General features: G+C 34.1%; 1 protein-coding gene across 2 annotated transcripts in view; it reads left to right on the forward strand.

The window, feature by feature from the left end:
* EXOC6 (exocyst complex component 6) overlaps window positions 1-18,001 on the forward strand; it is a 119,498-nt gene that overhangs the window by 60,992 nt on the left and 40,505 nt on the right. For both annotated transcript variants that reach the window (XM_016220796.2, XM_087824453.1), the window contains exons 15-18: window positions 537-646; window positions 4,951-5,062; window positions 6,450-6,584; window positions 13,631-13,810. In XM_016220796.2, the coding sequence (XP_016076282.1) occupies window positions 537-646; window positions 4,951-5,062; window positions 6,450-6,584; window positions 13,631-13,810 (537 nt within the window). The remainder of the gene's footprint in view (window positions 1-536; window positions 647-4,950; window positions 5,063-6,449; window positions 6,585-13,630; window positions 13,811-18,001) is intronic.

The following is an 18,001-nucleotide window of genomic DNA, read 5'->3' on the forward strand; positions in this document are numbered from 1 at the left end:
GAGAGATAGAAACATCAAAGATGAGAGAATCATTGGTCGGCTGCCCAACCCGCAACCCGGGCATGTGCTCTGACCGGGAATCAAACCCCGATCTCCTGGATCCTAGGTCGATACTCAACCGCTGAGCCACTCCCGACCGGGCTTAGAATTGTTTGATGACTCTGAGCCAGGAAGCTGGCCCATAACTTTCATGACCAACTTCACTCTTGTATTATGGATGCAGACGAGCAGGCAGGTGACAGCTAGGCATGTTCTGCAGGATATTTATCAGAACATAGGTATTGATATATGCTTTCTGTACTTGTTAGAAGTCTGACAATATGATTTAAGAAACAAGTAAATTGCTACATTATTTCAGAAATATTTTGTTTTTCTTTAAAATCTCAAAAATAATGTAAAAATGTAACTGTAGACATTGAAATGCAGGTATTTACTATTATTTCAAATGTGTGGTCAATTTAATTTTTACATTTTTAGGTTATTAGAATGTCTTTTTCTAAAAGTTTGAAAACAGCATTAACTTTTTCTTTCTACAGCAATCTTTCCCAAAGAAATTCCCCATGTCTCAGTCAGTACCTCATATTTACATTCAAGTTAAAGAATTTATTTATGCCAGCCTTAAATTTTCGGAATCACTGCACCGGAGGTAAGTGTACTAATAAGAAATTTATCCTTATCAAAGCTATTTCTATGAAACATTAATGCTTGATTTCTAGGCCGTGACTCTTTAATGGATTATTATTTCAATGGAAAGGCTGCCATCTTTTAGTGACATATGGGTTAAGTTGCGATAAATCTGATATATCAGTGAAAGTGTCTGACATAAAAGGAATGAACATATGATATATTTCTAATTGTGAATACTCTCTGGAGGATTACATGGTGATGCTGGCTTTTATAATATAATGTCTCCCTCTCTGAAATCCATTCTCTTGAATTTGTATACTGAATAGCAGGAAATACCTTCAGTGTTAAATGCTTTTGAATTTTAAGTCATAAAAAGTCATGAAGACAGTTCAGATATAAGAGTTATTTTTCCAGGCTGAAACAGTGAGATCAATGACAGTTTTTTATATTATATTTTATTGTATCTGTCTGTTATTGTAATGATTATTTTGGATTTAAACAACATATAAATAAGTGGAAAAAGAAATGTGTATTCTGCCAGGGTAAAAGGGTATCTGATTTTAGGTCTTACACTGCTTTTTCCTGTGAATAGGGATTCTTTAAAGGATTTCTTAATTTTTGTTCTTGAATAATATGAGTTGGAGAGGGAAGGAGAAGAAAGGAAGACAGATGCCACATGTATAGCATCTGCTGTGCTGTGATTGAAAGCCAGTGATTCTCAAAGTGGGTTCCCCAGACCAATAGCATTGGTGTCACATGGGAAATTGTTAGAAATGCAACCTCAGACCCACTGAATTAGAAACTCTGAGGGTGGAGACAGTGGTTTGACCAAGTTCTCTGGGTGATTCTAATACACTCTAAAATTGAAGAACCACTGCCTTAAGCTTCATCGTATGCTTAACCTCTTATTCCAAAGTCGTAAAACTCATTAGAGGTAATGTATTCTCTATACTGCACAGCATGACACACTCTATAGAACCTGGCATTTGAAAAACAATGGATACAGATGAGTATTAACTAAATAGGAATAACAAACTATTACAATGGTAGTGTTCAGTAGGGGAGCTTGAACTGTCTGAGAGCCACCAACAGGTTATGCCTGTCTTGTTTTTTCTCTAACTTCTGAAGTTCTGATCTAAGGCAGAGACAGTATAATACAGTGGTTAAGAACATAACCTTCAGACTGATATTCACTAGCTGTAGTAGGACCTTGGGCCAAGTGACGTAGTGTTTAAATGGCAGTCTCCTCATCTGTAAAATGAGGGAGATAATTCATAGTGGGTTGTAAAACTAAATAAGGTAATACACGTGTATAAAGCACTCAGTATAGTGCCTGGTACATGGTAGAAACATTGGACTTAGGAGGGGATGGGATACTACAGTATTAGATGTAAGACTGGTGCTTGGAGTGTTTTATTCTGTAAGCATAGGGCAACTGTTGAAGAATTTTTAACTACGGAATGACATGATTGTAGAAAGTTTACTATGGCTTCAATGTGGATGATAGATTGGAGGGAGTTAAAAAAAAAGTCATGTTGAAGAAGTTAAGACAGTGGTTCAAGAAAAGGATCCTGAAATAATCAGGATTAATGATGATAGTGAGGAAGGAACATACTAAAGAAGTTTTAGGAACTTGAAATTAGAGTATTTATGAATAATTAGATGAAGAAATTAAGGGGTAGGGAACAATTTAACTTACATAGGGTTGGACTGGAATTTGTTTATCCAATCTCAAATAGATTCTGGTTGTTATCCATCTTTGAAAACAGTGATTCATGCATTCATCTGTAATCAACTCCTAACATTCAGAAAGGTGAAGGTTGTGCACTAATGCTATAACAAAGAATTGCCGGTTTTTCTCTTCTATCTCTGATGAAAATATTAGTCACTTTCATTAGTTCAATATTCAGTTGTCTAGTTAACTATGACCATGCTGTTCATTCAACAAAGCTTTTATGCTTGCTTTTTAAGAAATTATGCCTTACTAAATTCTTTGCCTGTTTTCATTGTTAATGAGAGTAATAAACAGTTCAGAATACAGAGATAGCAGAGTTAATTTAAAAATATGTAAATAGAAATTTCTAGATTATCCACTTGCTGACATATATTTTTATTTGAAAATTTTACATCTGTGCCCTAAACTTGAGCTATTAGAGTTGCTTTGTTTATTTCTTTGTCATTAAGAGTTAAGGAAAAATCACTTTCTGTGTTTAAAGCTTTCTTACTATGTTTAAACATATTTTGGAGTTAGATTTTTAGAACTGGAAGATACTTCAGAGCTTTTATCGTACAAATGTTTGGGTTTCTTTTTATATATGAATAAAAGCAGGCCAGAGAATGAAGTGGCTTTGTGAATAGATGCACAAAGTCTCAATTATTCAGTTGTAGAGGAAACATCTGGACCTAATATGATCTTTAAGAAATTTTCAGTTTTCATAGGCGGTTAAACTGTAAAATATTTTAGGAGTTTTACTGTATTTTAAGGTTTAATTACTGTGAAATGCTCTTTAAAAATTAGGAAGAATACAAGTTATAGGCTCAAAGGACAGGGGGTTAAGGGAAAAAATTACTTAATTAGGATAAAAACCTCATGGGGAAATACTGGTTATTGTCAGGTAAATCTTGCTGATGCAAATAAGACAATAGGTACTGATAGGTTTTCTTTGTCTGCTTTTACTAATGGAAGAAAAAGCATGCACTGACTCAGCATTCAAGCAAGTTCAGGGATATTAAAGGAAAGACATTATCTATCATGATAGATTATCTATTTCTCCCTTTCATTTGCACATATTTTATCTGAGAATAATGTTATACAGGGTGTCTTTAAGCATAATTTGAGTGTATCAGAAAAGAAACCAGAGGAGTTGGCAACTACCTCCTTTTTATCAGGGTGAGTACATTGCTTGTTTGGGGACGCTATTGACAGATTAGAGTTTTCCTGAAGCCCTACTGGTGGCACATTCCCTGGGAAGTCTTGATTTTAGATATAAAGAGTCAGAGGGAAATATTTTCCTCAGGTCTGCCAGAATTAGGATTGGCAGAAATTGAAAAGAGTGTCTGCATTAAAATGGAGAACATTAGAGTAGTAGTGAGAAGTACCTATGTTTGCATTTTGAAAATAAGTACAAACTAGTAAATATTTGTGCTTCATAAATTTGTGAGAGTAATATTTTAATAAAAAGTGAAATAGTGCCAAAATTTTTTATGTTTAAGGCACTGGTTCTCAACTGGGGTAACTTTGTCCCCCAGGGGACATTTGGCAATGTGTAGAGGCATTTTGGGTTGTCCGATCTAGGGGGAAGGGTGCTATTTGTATCCAGTGGGTAGAAGTCAAAGATGCTGCTACATATCCCATAATGCACAGGACAGCCCCACAACAAAGAATTACCTGACCTAAAATGTCATTAGTGCTGAGACTGAGAAAACTTGGTTTAAAGACAGTTTAACAGTTTTGATAGTGAAGCAATAATACAAAAAATCATTGTTTACTTAAATTGAAGGACTAGTGGTTAGGAGAAAATAATAAGCTTTTTAGTGATAGCCTAGGAATCTTTATGATGTTAAGAAACACCGTAGGGCCCGGCCGGGCGTGGCTCAGGGGTTGAGCATCGTCGACCTAGGATCCAGGCGATCAGGGTTCAATTCCCGGTCAGGGTACATGCCCGGGTTGCGGGCTCGATCAATGATTCTCTCATCATTGATGTTTCTGTCTGTCTCTCTCCCTCTCCTTTCCTCTCTCTGAAACCAATAAAGATATATTAAAAAAAACAAAACAAAACAAAACAAAAACACACCATAGGCTTTTTTATTTGCACCAAATTAAAACTAGTATAAGGTAATTAAATATACTTCTTTGAATCCCTTTTTAAAAATCTCAGTGGAAATGGATATCTTAGTTATATTAAAATTAAATCTAGCAATTAATTATATCTGTAAAGAGCTCATGTCAATTTGCACTTTAACAGTAATTTTGGCTATAATTGTATATGAAGTGTCTTTGAAAGAGACTGTGCCATAATGGAGTCATAATTTAAGAATTCTTTTATTTCCTTATACTAAGTACTACATGGTTTTACTGTAATGGTTAATTGAATACGTTTAAGTTATGCCGTAAATGAATATTCTACTGTATTGAAATGTCCCTTTTATGAAGTTAAATTGTATTGAACTTGTGATTTAATAAATATGGGTGATTGTAATTTATTTAAAGATATAAAGGAATGAGGTGGGGCAAATTATTTTACTAAATTGTATTCTGTTATTTAGGAGACTAACTGTGTGGACCCTGGTAGAAAGCTTAATAATATCAACTTTTGTTTTTAGCTCAACAGAAATAGATGATATGCTTAGAAAATCTACAAATCTGCTGCTGACCAGAACTTTGAATAGCTGTTTACTGAACCTTATTAGGAAACCCCATATAGGTTTGACAGAGGTAGGTTTATAGACAAATGTTTCACTGTGTGGAACAGTTATTATAAATTATTTCTGAACACCAGCCTGTAAAACTAGCTATCTATTTTAAATTTATTAATAGAAGTGGATTTGTTTTAAAATAAAAGCATCAGTGTAAATTTAGGCAATGTGAAGGAAAGGGATTTTTACATTGGCAGTAGATATAGTAGCCACCCCTTATTCACAGTTTCAGTCACCTACAGTTCAAAAATATTAAATAAATAATTCCAGAAATAAACAATTCCATCAACAATTCATAAATTTTAAATTGTGCATTGTTTTGAGGAGCATGATGAAATCTCATGCTGTCCCACCCGGGAAGTGAATCGTCTCTCTGTCCAGAGTGTTCATGCTGAATTTACTACTTGTCCCTTAGTTACTTAGTCACCGTCTTAGTTATCAAAACAACTGTCATGGTATGGCAGTGCTTGTGTTCAGGTAACCCTTATTTTACTTTAATGGCCCCAAAGTGCAAGAGTAGTGATTTTGGCAATTCATATATGCCAAACAGAAGCCATAAAGTGCTTCCTTTAAGCGAAAAGGAGAGAGTGCTTGAATTAACGAGGAAGGAAAAACAATCATGTGCTGAGGTTGCTAAGCTCTATGGTAAGAACCAGTCTTCTGTCTGTGCAATTGTGAAGAAGGAAAAAGAAATCTGTGCTAGTTTTGCTGTTGTACCTCAAATTGCAAAAGTTAAGATGGAAAAGGCATGACATCTGTGGGTGGAAGACATGAACAGAAAATGTGTTCCAATTGACAGTAACATGTTGTGCCAGAAAGTATTGAAGCTTTTAGCAAGAGATCCCCTGAAATGAGTGACCACATTCACATAACTTTTATTATAGTATAATTGTTCTATTTTATTATTACTGATGTTCATCTCTTACTGTGCCTAACTTATAAATTAAACTTTATTACAGGTATGTATGTGTAGGAAAAAACAGTATGTATAGGGTTCAGTACTACTTTCAGGAATCCACTGGGATATGGGAATGTATGCCCTGCAAATAAGGGACAACTACTATAGTTGAAGGTATTGGAACGTATATGTAGATTTATGATTGCTAGACCATATGTGAAAAATGAAAATACTCACTTTTTTACTTGGCAAATGTATGAAATATAAAAAAGTACTTTGAAACATTATTTTAAATTAATTGGCAGTTAGACTCTTTTTAAAAAAATGATAGGATTCATAAGCAGTGTTTGTAGGAGGTTTTTGAAATCAGATAATCAGCTATATCCTATAATGCTATAATTATGCATAAATGGTACAGTTACTGGAAGTAATAATCCTAGTTTAAAAAATCAAATGGCTTTGTGTACATGTAACACGCATTTTACCGGATATATTTTGTATTTTCTAGCTAGTGCAAATCATCATAAACACAACACACCTGGAACAAGCTTGCAAATACCTTGAGGACTTTATAACTAACATTACAAATATTTCTCAAGAAACTGTTCATACCACAAGACTTTATGGACTTTCTACCTTTAAGGTATGTAAAAATCTGACCAAAGTTTTTATTTCAATCAGTGTAAGCAAACTTTTAAAAATGAAAGACAATTTTTATTATATACATGATTCCATTATATTGAAAATTAGAGGTAATCATTGTCAGTAGTGAACAGATTAATGTCAGTTCCCTTTTGGAATTTTAAACATCTTATTAAATATGGAGAAAAGTATATTGATTTTCTACAGCTGTGTTACAATTTGTTTATGTTTTGAAGACCTCCAGTAGTGCTGAATTGGTCTCAGTGGATTTCCATTAATGTCTCATAATTCAGTAAATCATTTTTAGTGGATTGTGTATATGTGTGTGTTTGGAAATTAAAAATGTAAGATGAATTAGATAAGTGTAAGATTTGCTTTATATCCTTAATTGGCTCTGATCTGGAGAAAAATAAATATCTTATTACATGTTATTAAAGTCCTGCTTTCATGTGAATGGAAAGATTTCTGTTTGTATAATACCATGGGATATACTGAAAGAGTAACAGTTGCTTTAAACAGAATGGAAGATTAAATACTTTCATAAACTTGTTTTACAAACTGTTTTATTATTTTATTTATTTAGGATCATATAGATGAGACCCTGGCATAGTCTTGTAATATAAATCTCTTTGCATTGAGTATTTCACTGAACTAATATAAACCACTTACTGATCCCTTATCTGTAAAATATGCTTGCTAGTTTAACCTCACAGCCCTTTATAAGTTTTCTATTAAAAAGAGCTCTTATCTTTCTACTCTTGCTATATTATAAATTACCTAATTTCTCTCCTAAAATTATGGTATAATCACTGTTTAAAAATTCTGTATATTTGTATTTAGAAATAACTAATTAAATGTTAACAATAACCAGACTTTGAAAGTCTAGAAATGACCGTTGGTTTCTAAGATTATCTGCACGGCCCCCAAATCTTTTGCTCCTCTGGTGATTCTTTAGCTCATGTAGTCATCCTGATCCAGAAGACACAAATGCAGATAATACCTGAGTGAGCACTTTGATAAAATTAGTTATTAAAACTAAGACAGAAGATGGACAAAACATTCATTCATTTATCTAGATAGGATATAGTACAGTAATTAAGGGCATTTACTCTGGAGTTAGACTGCTATGTGACTTGGGCACATTTTTTAATGATTCCCAGTTTTGTTACCTATAAAATTAGAATAGCAATATATTATCTACCTCATCCAGTTATTGTGAGGATTAAAGGGGATACTTAGTACAGTCCCATTTGTTGTGCATCATGTGTGCTCTGAGCATTCTGTTAGGCTATGAGAATGTAAAAATGTACCCCTGCCTCTAGGAAGCTCATAGGAGAATAAACCATGAGAAGACACTTGACGATATGGTCTGATAAATACCATAACATAGGGGGAAACTCTGCAAGGTTTTGCACACTTATTTGTCCAAGGACAAGTTGATTCCCTGCTTATATATTAGATTTTATACTCTTTCTTTTTCTTTATTGATTTCTGTCCTTATGCCCATATGTTCCTCATAGGCTGTCAAAAAAAGTTATTTACTAAGGATTGAAGTTATAAGCATATTTAACTGTTAACATTAAATTTAATAGGCTTACTTTGCACCCTGATTAAAACATGAATTGCATTGATATCTGATATATCTAGGGGTCTTCAAGCAATTTTCTTATCAGTTATAACTCAGAGAACCAAAGATACTGGAACTTGATGCTCTCAGACTGAGGGATCTTGGAACTACACTTTTCAAAATCTTGCCTATTGGGAGGAAATGTTTAGAAGTGTTAGCTCTGGTTTATCATCCCAGTGTTCCCTTAAGTTGTAGATATTTGGCTGAAACTACAATTGCCATAGATTATCCCTTGGTTTTCTTAGAAATCAAGAAATCAAATTTAGCCCTTATAAATAGTTGAGCATCCTTGTTATTTTTGTTGTTTGTTTTATTTTCACATAGAACTCAGGAAACCCTTTCTGTTTTATGAGAACAAGAGCGGTTTCAAGTTCAGTAAACGAGGGTCAAGTATTCAGTTCTACCTTTGGTCTATTTTAAGAACAATTTGTCATAAATTATGATATGAGGAAGCAATTCAGCATCCAGAATTGTTGAATCAATATTAAAGTGAATTACTAAGGGAGATATGGGGGAATTTTCATGCATAGTGAATAGTCAGTCTGTTGCCTCTTTCACAGAGATTAAAGTACAGTCTTGATGGCAGACACTAGCATGCATTGCTTAGTTAACCTGTTAGCCAAGTTCTTTTCAGTCTAGTGACTCTACCAAACATATTCCTATTTAGTTGCTTAATGATTATGGAAATAAGCACTTACAGGATCCTTTTACCCATACCTCCTTTTGCTTCCCCTGCAAAAAGCACATATGCACACACAGTGCTTGATTTATATCATATTTATTTTATGAAATTTATAGATTATCTTGTTAGCTTCCCTTTTCATTTTGCTAAATCTATGCGTGATACAAAAGAGGTAAAAATAAGTAGTTTATGCCCTCAAGCTGTACCTCAGCTTTTTGAAATTAACCTGAACCCACACTGAGAGCTACTTGAAACTAATTTAAGACTTCTAACAGAAAAGATTTGCATCTGAAAGAGGGGAATTAGGAATGCCATTCCCTCTTTAATCTGTGCAGTAGAGAAATGACCCTGTTCTTTTTCTTTGGCATCAGAGCTCTTTAACTTTGCTCAATGGAGCTTTTCCAACCACTCTGAAGAGTCCTTCCGCTTTGAGTACTGTCAGTGATTACAACTGTAAGAGCCTAAAGAAGGCATATGCTTCTGATTCTTTTTCTAGTTTACCTTTTTTTGAATCTGTTGATTACTATGTAACAAAGTCTTTTTAGGATTATGGCTAAAGTGACAGTGGTAAATTGCCTTATAAAAGTATAGATTCAAGGCATTCCTCATCAAAATATCAGCAAGTTGTTTTGTGGATAGCAACAAACTAATTCTTAAATTTATATGGAGAGGCAAAAGCCCCAGAATAGCCAACACAGTATTGAAAGAGAACAAAGTTGGAGGGCTGATGCTACCTGACTTTAAGATTTATTATGAAGACAGTGTGGTACTGGCCAAAAAATAGACACATAGATCAATGGGACAAGATAAAGAGCCCAGAAATAGACCCAAATAAATATATTCAACTGATCTTTGACAGCAGCAAAGGCAGTACAATGGAACAAAGATAGTCTTTTCAACAAATGGTGCTGGAACATCTGGCTATTCACATGCAAAGAAATGAATCTAGATACAGACCTTACACCATTCACAAAAATTAACTCAAAGTGGATCATAGGCCTAGATGTAAAGTGCAAAATTATGAAACTCCAAGAAGTTAATATCAGAGAATATCTGGATGACCTTGAGTGGCAATGACTTTTTAGATACCACACCAAAGGCATGATCCATGAAGGACATAATTATCAACTGGATTTTGTTGAAGTTAAAAACTTCTGTTCTGCAAAAAGGCATCATGAGAGAATGAGAGTACAAGCCACAGACTGGGAGAAACTACTTGTAAGAGAGTAATTTGTTAAAGGACTGTTATTCAAAATATACATACAAAGAACTCTTAAAATCAAACAATAAGAAAATGAACAATTCAATTAAAAAATGGGCAAAAGGCCTGAACAGACACCTTACCAAAGAAGATATACAGATGGCAAGCATGTATATGAAAAGATGCTCCTTATATTACATTATTAGGGAATTGCAAATTAACAGTGAGATACCACTGCATACCTACTTGAATAGCCAAAATCCAAAACACTGACACCACAAATGCTGGTGAGGATGTGGAGCAACAGGAACTCTCATTCGTTGCTGGTGGGAATGTAAAGTGGTGTAGCCTCTTTGGAAGACAGTTTAACAGTTATAAAATTAAACATACTCTTATCGTGCAAGCTAGCAGTTACACTCCTTATTATTTACCCAGGTGAGTTGAAAATTTATATCCACACAAAAATTCACACATGTGAGTTTATGGCCGCTTTAATTTTAATTGCCAAAACTTGGAAACAACCAAGATGTCCTTTATAAGTGAATGGATAAACTGTGGTACATTCAGACCATGGAATGTTATTCAGCACTAAAAAACAGTGATCTATCAAACCATGAAAAGACATGGAGGAATTTTAAGTGACTTATTACTAAGTGAAAGAGGCCAGTCTGAAAAGGCTACATACTATATGATTCCAATTATGTGATATCCCGGAAAAGGCAAAACATGGACACAGTAAAAGGATCAGTGGTAGCCATGGGTGGAGGGTGGGAGAGAGATGAATAGATGGAGCACAGAGGATTTTAGGGCAATGAAACCATTCTGTATGATACTATAGTGGTGGCTACATGTCATTATACAATTGTCCAAATCCACAGATTGTATAGTACCAATAGTGAGCCCTAATGTAAACTATGGACTTTGGGTCATAGTGATGTAGGTTCATTGATTGTAACAAATGTACCACTCAGGTAGGGCATTTTGATAGTGGAGGAGACTGCAAATGTGGGAGCAGGTGATGCATGGGATATCTCTGTACCTTTCTTAGTAAGAATTTTAATTTCTCATTTAAATTACAGTTTTTTCAATTACTTTACATATATAAAGTTGATTTATTATTACATTGCTATAACACTTGCAATATTCTTGACTAATTACATTTCAACTCTGATTACTTATATGCTTTGTGTATAGTCTTTTGTTATTGGTGAAGTGTTCTTTTGTACAATTTCTTGTTTTGTTGTGCAGCTTGATTGTCATTTTTTAAAAGCAATGCATACAACATTTATTTCTTTTGTTACCTGTTACTGCCAGCTTCTCCTCTTATCTTTCACCATTAGAGAGGGATGCATAAAGCAGTTTTATGCTTACAGCTGATTTAATACATTTTAATTACATAAAATTCTAAAAGGTAGATCAGAGAAAAGCAAAACTTAAATATTTATTGAATAGAATAAACAATTATGTCAATTATACAGAAAAGTAAATAATAAGGATGCTGCTTTACCAGAAACATAAAAGCTAACAGAAAAAGAAAAAGCTTTTTTTTTAGTTTTATAAGCAAAAGGGGAAGATCAACAGAATTTATAGACTACTCAACCCCTATGGATACATGAAAAGTGCTCAGCTTTCTGTTTTTCTGTAATTTATCATCAGTAATCAGTTAATTATAAGAAGGACCTCTTATAAAGGTAGTAGGAAGCAGAAATAGAATAGGAAAGGAAATGGTTGAGGAGTACTTCAAAAATCTATATCAGATGATTTTCCAACTTGATGACAAACCACCTAGATTACCTGAGAAGTGGCAGATGCTACGACAAAGCCCCTAGCCATTCTTTTAACACTTTTGAGGTATAAAAGTCCTTGAAAACTGGGGCACTGATGATGAACACTGGGGCAAAATGCAAAGTGGTAAGTAAGCATTTTTATATTTCTTTGAAAAATTGGCATATAAGTAGTATCATGAAGGTGTGTGATGGCCATAAGCATTTGCCATCTTAGGTACCTGCCTCCAATGCTGTTGGGGAGATGAAAGAGAAATATCTATTACTGCCTTGCCTAATGTGCATAAATATGATCCCTATTTCCATTCCACTACTGGTTCATGTTTAAAAAATCATCCTGTGAATGTTTAACACACAATTGTTTTTCTCCCTTACATGCAAATAACTACAGTAAGTTAAGCTACCTCTGGCAGTTTGGATGGTTTGAGATTCTGATATTCTAATTGTTTTCATACAGCTCACCTAATAAACACTTATTGAGCATTACTAGGTATCCAACACTAGTAGGTATAAGGAAACGAGTTTGTTTGTTTTGTTTTTGAGCACCAACTGGGTGCCAAGTACTGTTAGGTACTTTAATTATAGAAGCTCATATCATGTTCAAAACTGAGGTAGCGATGATGATTCTCTTTTCGTAGATGAGAAAACTGGGATTTACAAGTTAATTTGCTCAAGATGTAAAGATAAGTGAAATAGTGGAAATTAAACTCCTTTCCGTTTTCTTAAACCCCTATATTCTTTATGGGCCATTTCTCCACTATGTCTCCTCCCCTTGAATCTGGGCAGGCTTGTGACTGCTTTAACCAGTAGAGTACAGTGAAAATAATGTTGTGAGACTTCTGAGGCTAGGACAAAAAAGGCAACGTCATTTCCACCTTATTGCAAGCGTGGAACACACATGCTTAGAGGCCTGATCTGCGATATAAGAAGTCCAAGTACCCTGCAGCCACCATGCTGTGAGGAAGTCAAGCAACATGGAGAAGCTACCCATCCCAGGGGCCAGACATGTGAGAGAAGAAACCTCCACATGATTCTAATACCCAGCCTTCAAGTTGTCCCAGCCGATGTCCCAGATATAATGGGGCAGAGTCACCCCACTGTTCCCTGTCTGCATTCCTAACTCAGAGAACCTGTGAGCATAATAAAATGTTTGTTGCTTTAAGCCAATAAGATTTGAGGAGTAGTTTGTTACTCAACAATAGTAACTGGAACGGCAAGTGACATAAAACCTTTCCAGCCCACATGATCTCTTTTTTTTCTTGTTTCTTTTCTGGAGAAGAGAATGTTTGGAGATCCTTGTTCTGCTATTTTGCATCATACCCTTTATTTTTTTTCTCCAGCTAACTTTTTTTTTTTTTTTTGCCTTTTCAGCTTAAAACACCAGTGACTATTTTATTTCTTCTTCTGTGATAGTCCAGCTTAATTTCTCTCAGTGAATCAGTGGATCGTGGTGGTCTTCTGCATTCTTGACAACTTCTGTTTTTCTACTTTTTCTCTTAAAGGCCTTCTTAGAGCTGTGAGAACAATTCAGAATTAATAACTCATAATTATCTTAGCACAGTAAAGGTGACAGTGAGGTTGGAAAAAAACAAAGTACTGCCAGCCAAAAAGCATTTTCTTGGACTTTGAATAAATGACTAAAATCTTAGATGAAAGAAAAATATAAAACAAAATTGAGAATATTAAGAAAACTTGTTTTATTATCTGTTTCTATAACTGTTTCTTCTTGTTTGTTGTTATTTTGTCCCATCAGGATGCTCAGCATGTGGCAGAAGGAGAAATATACACCAAACTTAATCAAAAAATTGATGAATTTGTTCAGCTTGCTGATTATGACTGGACAATGTCTGAGTCAGATGGAAGAGCTAGTGGTTATTTAATGGATCTTATTACTTTTTTGAGAAGCATCTTTCAAGTGTTTACTCATTTGCCTGTAAGTATAAATCTTTTCAAAAAGTTATAATTTTGCTTACTAAAGTATATTTTAGAATTCAATTTTAGTTTGAGGTTTATTTGTTTAAACCAACTTCCTAGCTTGAATATATCCCCTCTTCCATTATTATAAATTAATTTGTGAAGACTTCTAACTTTCCCATTTGTTTGAAGTTTTAATTTTTAACTGAAATATCTACAACTCTCTTCTCATCAAAATCAAAATAAAACTGAAATTGGCAGTGTAGACTTAAATAGAAATAAACTCTAATAGGAGTAGTTTTCATAAAAGTCAATAAAATCAATGGCTTTTCCAGTTAGAAAAGCATAATAAATTATGCTTTTGGATATTGGATATTCCTAGGCCAGAGATTAAAAGTAAAATAGGAGCATTGTTCTATTCCGATATATAATCATAGTTTATATCTTGAATAATCAATTGCTGGACCCTTAACCCCAAAAAACATATAACAGGGATATTTGAATGTGAATAAGCTGAAACATTGGACTCTTCAGATGAGGAATGCAAAGACCAAAGAGATTATGGTGGAATGAACATGCTATCTTTAGGTATATTCAGGAATAAGAGAACTGTTAAAATGTGAATGCAGTAGTTTTTGTACAAATAAAATAGGAAAAAAATTTTGTTGACCCTGTTATCTCATGACAAGATATAGCTGAAGACAAAAATAAACTAATTTGAAGTCTACCGAACTGTCTCCAACTGTCTCCCTTGTTTAAAATGGAAAAAATTATTCTCCTCATCCTATCAGGAGTTGCTCCAAGGGTCCATTAGACTAGTTTAAGGAAGGTGTTACTAAAAAGAAAAAAGAAAATATCTTTTTTAAAAAATGTATCTTTATTGTTGAAAGTATTACAGATGTCCCCTTTTCTCTCCAAGAAGAAGAATATCTTAAAAGAGATAATAATGATGGATCTGTGCCAAAGAACTTTGTGAAACTTACCCAGGGATGATGATATATTTCTAACTGCTGTCCTTTAGTTAAAAAGGGAAACCTTTATATATATTTAATTTTTATATCAACTAATTTCTAAAAATTGCTCCTTATACAGTATGCATTAAATAATTATTGAATTAATTTGAATTTATTTTGTCAGTATGAATCTCCATGCTTCTAGCCAAAAGCAATCCTCAGGAGTAAACCCATACTCATGCATGCACATGTACAGAAATATACACACATCATGTTTTTATGCTGTAATATCTGGTTCATAGGTTGGCATGAGGTGATGGGCAGGAATTTTGTGCATAACTGGTAGGGTTAAGAGAGGTTGTATGTTAGAAATGTTTGGGGTAAAAACTTCACCTCAGGACGCTAACATCTGGAGGGAAATCCGATTTTCTCATAGGACATACTGGTGTGATGTTGAGAGAAACACACTCCTGGCCTAACTAGATCACTCATCTGATATTTTGTATGGCTTTAGATGAGTCTTCATATGCCATTTTGAATTTTTATGTCACCCAGCATGGCTTTTTCTAAAATGGAAATAAATTTTTATATAATGTAGATCAACAAATTTAATAAATACAGTGCATGACCAAATAAAAAATTATAGTTCACAATTAAGAAAAGAGAAAATGGTCCTAACAATGTAGTCTTATTTAAGGGTTGAACTATGAGCATAATTCCCAAGCAAAAATATTAAATTATTTACTGTGGTAAACTTTAGAGTTAATAATTATATTTAGGCTTACTGTATTAATTCTCTAAAACCCTGAAGTTATGTAAAATATTCCACTAGATTGTTTTCTTTCAAGCAAAGAACAGAGGCAGTATTATTAAACGTATTACTTCGCCATATGTGTTTATTTCTCTGCTGGTTATCTTAATAAAAAAAAAAATATATCTAGTGATTCCATGCTATGAAAGATGAGGCACACGTGGCAATCTCTCCTTCCCCCTTTTCCTCCTGTTGATTGTTACATTCTTTTATTTTTTCTGTTTATTGTTTTTTATGTAAAATAGTTATATTCCTAGTGTTTGATCTTTCTACTTTAGTCAGTATCTTAATTCTCTTCTATTTAAAATATAGGCACTAGCCTCCTTTCCCTCGTTCTGTCAGTTCTTCATTTGCTGTCTTCTGACTGCTCCAGAGCCTTTTGTCTCTAATGTGGACCAGTTGCTCTCTGGGATCCTTAGATCATGCATAGCTGCTTTCCTGGGACTTTCCTTGTTGAACTGCCTCAATAACTTCCTCCAAAGGGGGAAGTACATTATTCGAGTCTTTGCATAGCATAAAATACCTTCCTATGTCCTCGTGTTTGACAGTAGTTTAGCTGGATATATAATTCTAGGTTGAATAGCTTTTACTCTGATAATTTCCTTTGTATTCCTTTATGGTCCTCTAGCATCCACATTTTAGGATCTGGTTTTTAATCTTTAACATTCTGAAGTGTCAAGTGGAGATGTGAAGTTTTATTTCATTTACTTAGCTCTTGATCAGTGGCCCCTTTCTTTCAAAAAATTTGTGTCCTTATTCAGTGCAGAGAAATCTTCTTCTATGATTTTTAATATAATTTTGTTCCCTCCATTTTTCTGTTCTCTCTTTCCTGAACTCTCATTAGTTACATGTTAGTTTCCAGATTGGTCCTGTGTGTCTTTTATCTCTCCCTTCATTTCCTATTTATATTTTTTATTCTATGTTTTGGGAGATTTTCTCAATTTTATTTTTCAGTCCTTCTATAGACTATATTATTAATTATACTTTTAATTTCTAAGGAATCACTTCTGTTTTTAAGGATTTTTTTTTCATAGAATATTTTTTCTTTAAAAAAGAGAGATATATTATCTTTCAAATGTCCTTGAGTATTCGAGGTTTTTTAAAAGGCATTTTCTGTTCCTTGAATTATTTCTGTATGCTCAAATAGTTTTTTATTTTATTTTGCTCATTCTCTTTTAATAAAGAAGTCCTAGAGAGCTTACAGGGGTTTACTCTGCTACTATGTAAATACTCCATTTTTTGATAGGCTTTTCCCCTTAGTAGGAATCTGACTGGGGATTTTTAATATAAATTTTGGGGGCATTTTGCCTAGGATTCACCTTAGAGTGAGCAGGGGTGGAGCTAGCCACAAAATTGTGGTCTCCTCTTCAGGGCCTACATTTAATTTTCAAATTGACCACAATTTAATTTCATTTTTCCACTATTTTCTGGCAAGAATTACATAACCTTTAAAAACAAAACCTGCTATCAATTTAAAGAATAATAAATACAGCAGACTATGCTTAAGTATATATATATTTACTTAAATAAAAAAGTAGTTTATTGTGCAATGTTGACCTTCATGGATGTGCGACCTGTGCAGTCTCATGGAGTCTTCAGTTTAGAAAAGTCCTGCATGTGGCTTGGTGCTTCGCTGTTACTGTCTTGAAATTTTTAATAATTTTTAATCAAGGGACGCCACATTGTTAACTTTGCACTGAATTTCACAAATTATGTCACTTTCTCTGCCTCTCTTTCCATTATCACCACACCATGCCAGGGAGGTATAAATGGAAATAATTAAAATGGACTTTTCTGAGCCTATAGACTAATATATGTATATGTACAGTATTCATGTACATACATATGCACATTTACAAATATCCTATAACTTTACTCTTTAACAGCTATAGATGAAATAGACTAGATCATTGGTGCAGGCTTTATGAGCAAAGTACCATCTTGGACAGGAAGACTCAGTACTAAAAACAAACGATAATGCACCATCTGGCAGGTTACTGGCAGATGGTGACAGAGAATTCATGTTTAGAAAGTTACTTGAGTTTTTGCAGATAGGAATGGTAGAGTTCCGGGAATGCAAATGGTATCCTCCCTTTAGCCTGTGTTCCACAGTAGACTTTGCATTCAGTCAGAGTAATTCTCCACGTGCCCCCCTCTCCATACCCATGCTAATCAAATGTGGCCTCTCACCAAATGACTCTGGACTCTGGAGTCATTCTTAGAAGGTTGAAACGTAAATATCAATTGTTGAATGATGAAGGCCTACTCTTCTATATTTATGTATTATGGCTATGTTTATAATATATCAGCCACAAACCTACATGTATTAAGATAGAGACAGTTGGCTTGGATGACATTTGTCCATTTTATTAATGATCGTGTGGACACCACCTATATTATCTAACCTGGCAACTTCTTTGCAAATTTTAGGTCATACTGGGGCTGT

This window comes from Miniopterus natalensis, chromosome 14 (assembly GCF_054644295.1).
Source record: "Miniopterus natalensis isolate mMinNat1 chromosome 14, mMinNat1.hap1, whole genome shotgun sequence".
Classification (NCBI taxonomy): domain Eukaryota; kingdom Metazoa; phylum Chordata; class Mammalia; order Chiroptera; family Miniopteridae; genus Miniopterus; species Miniopterus natalensis.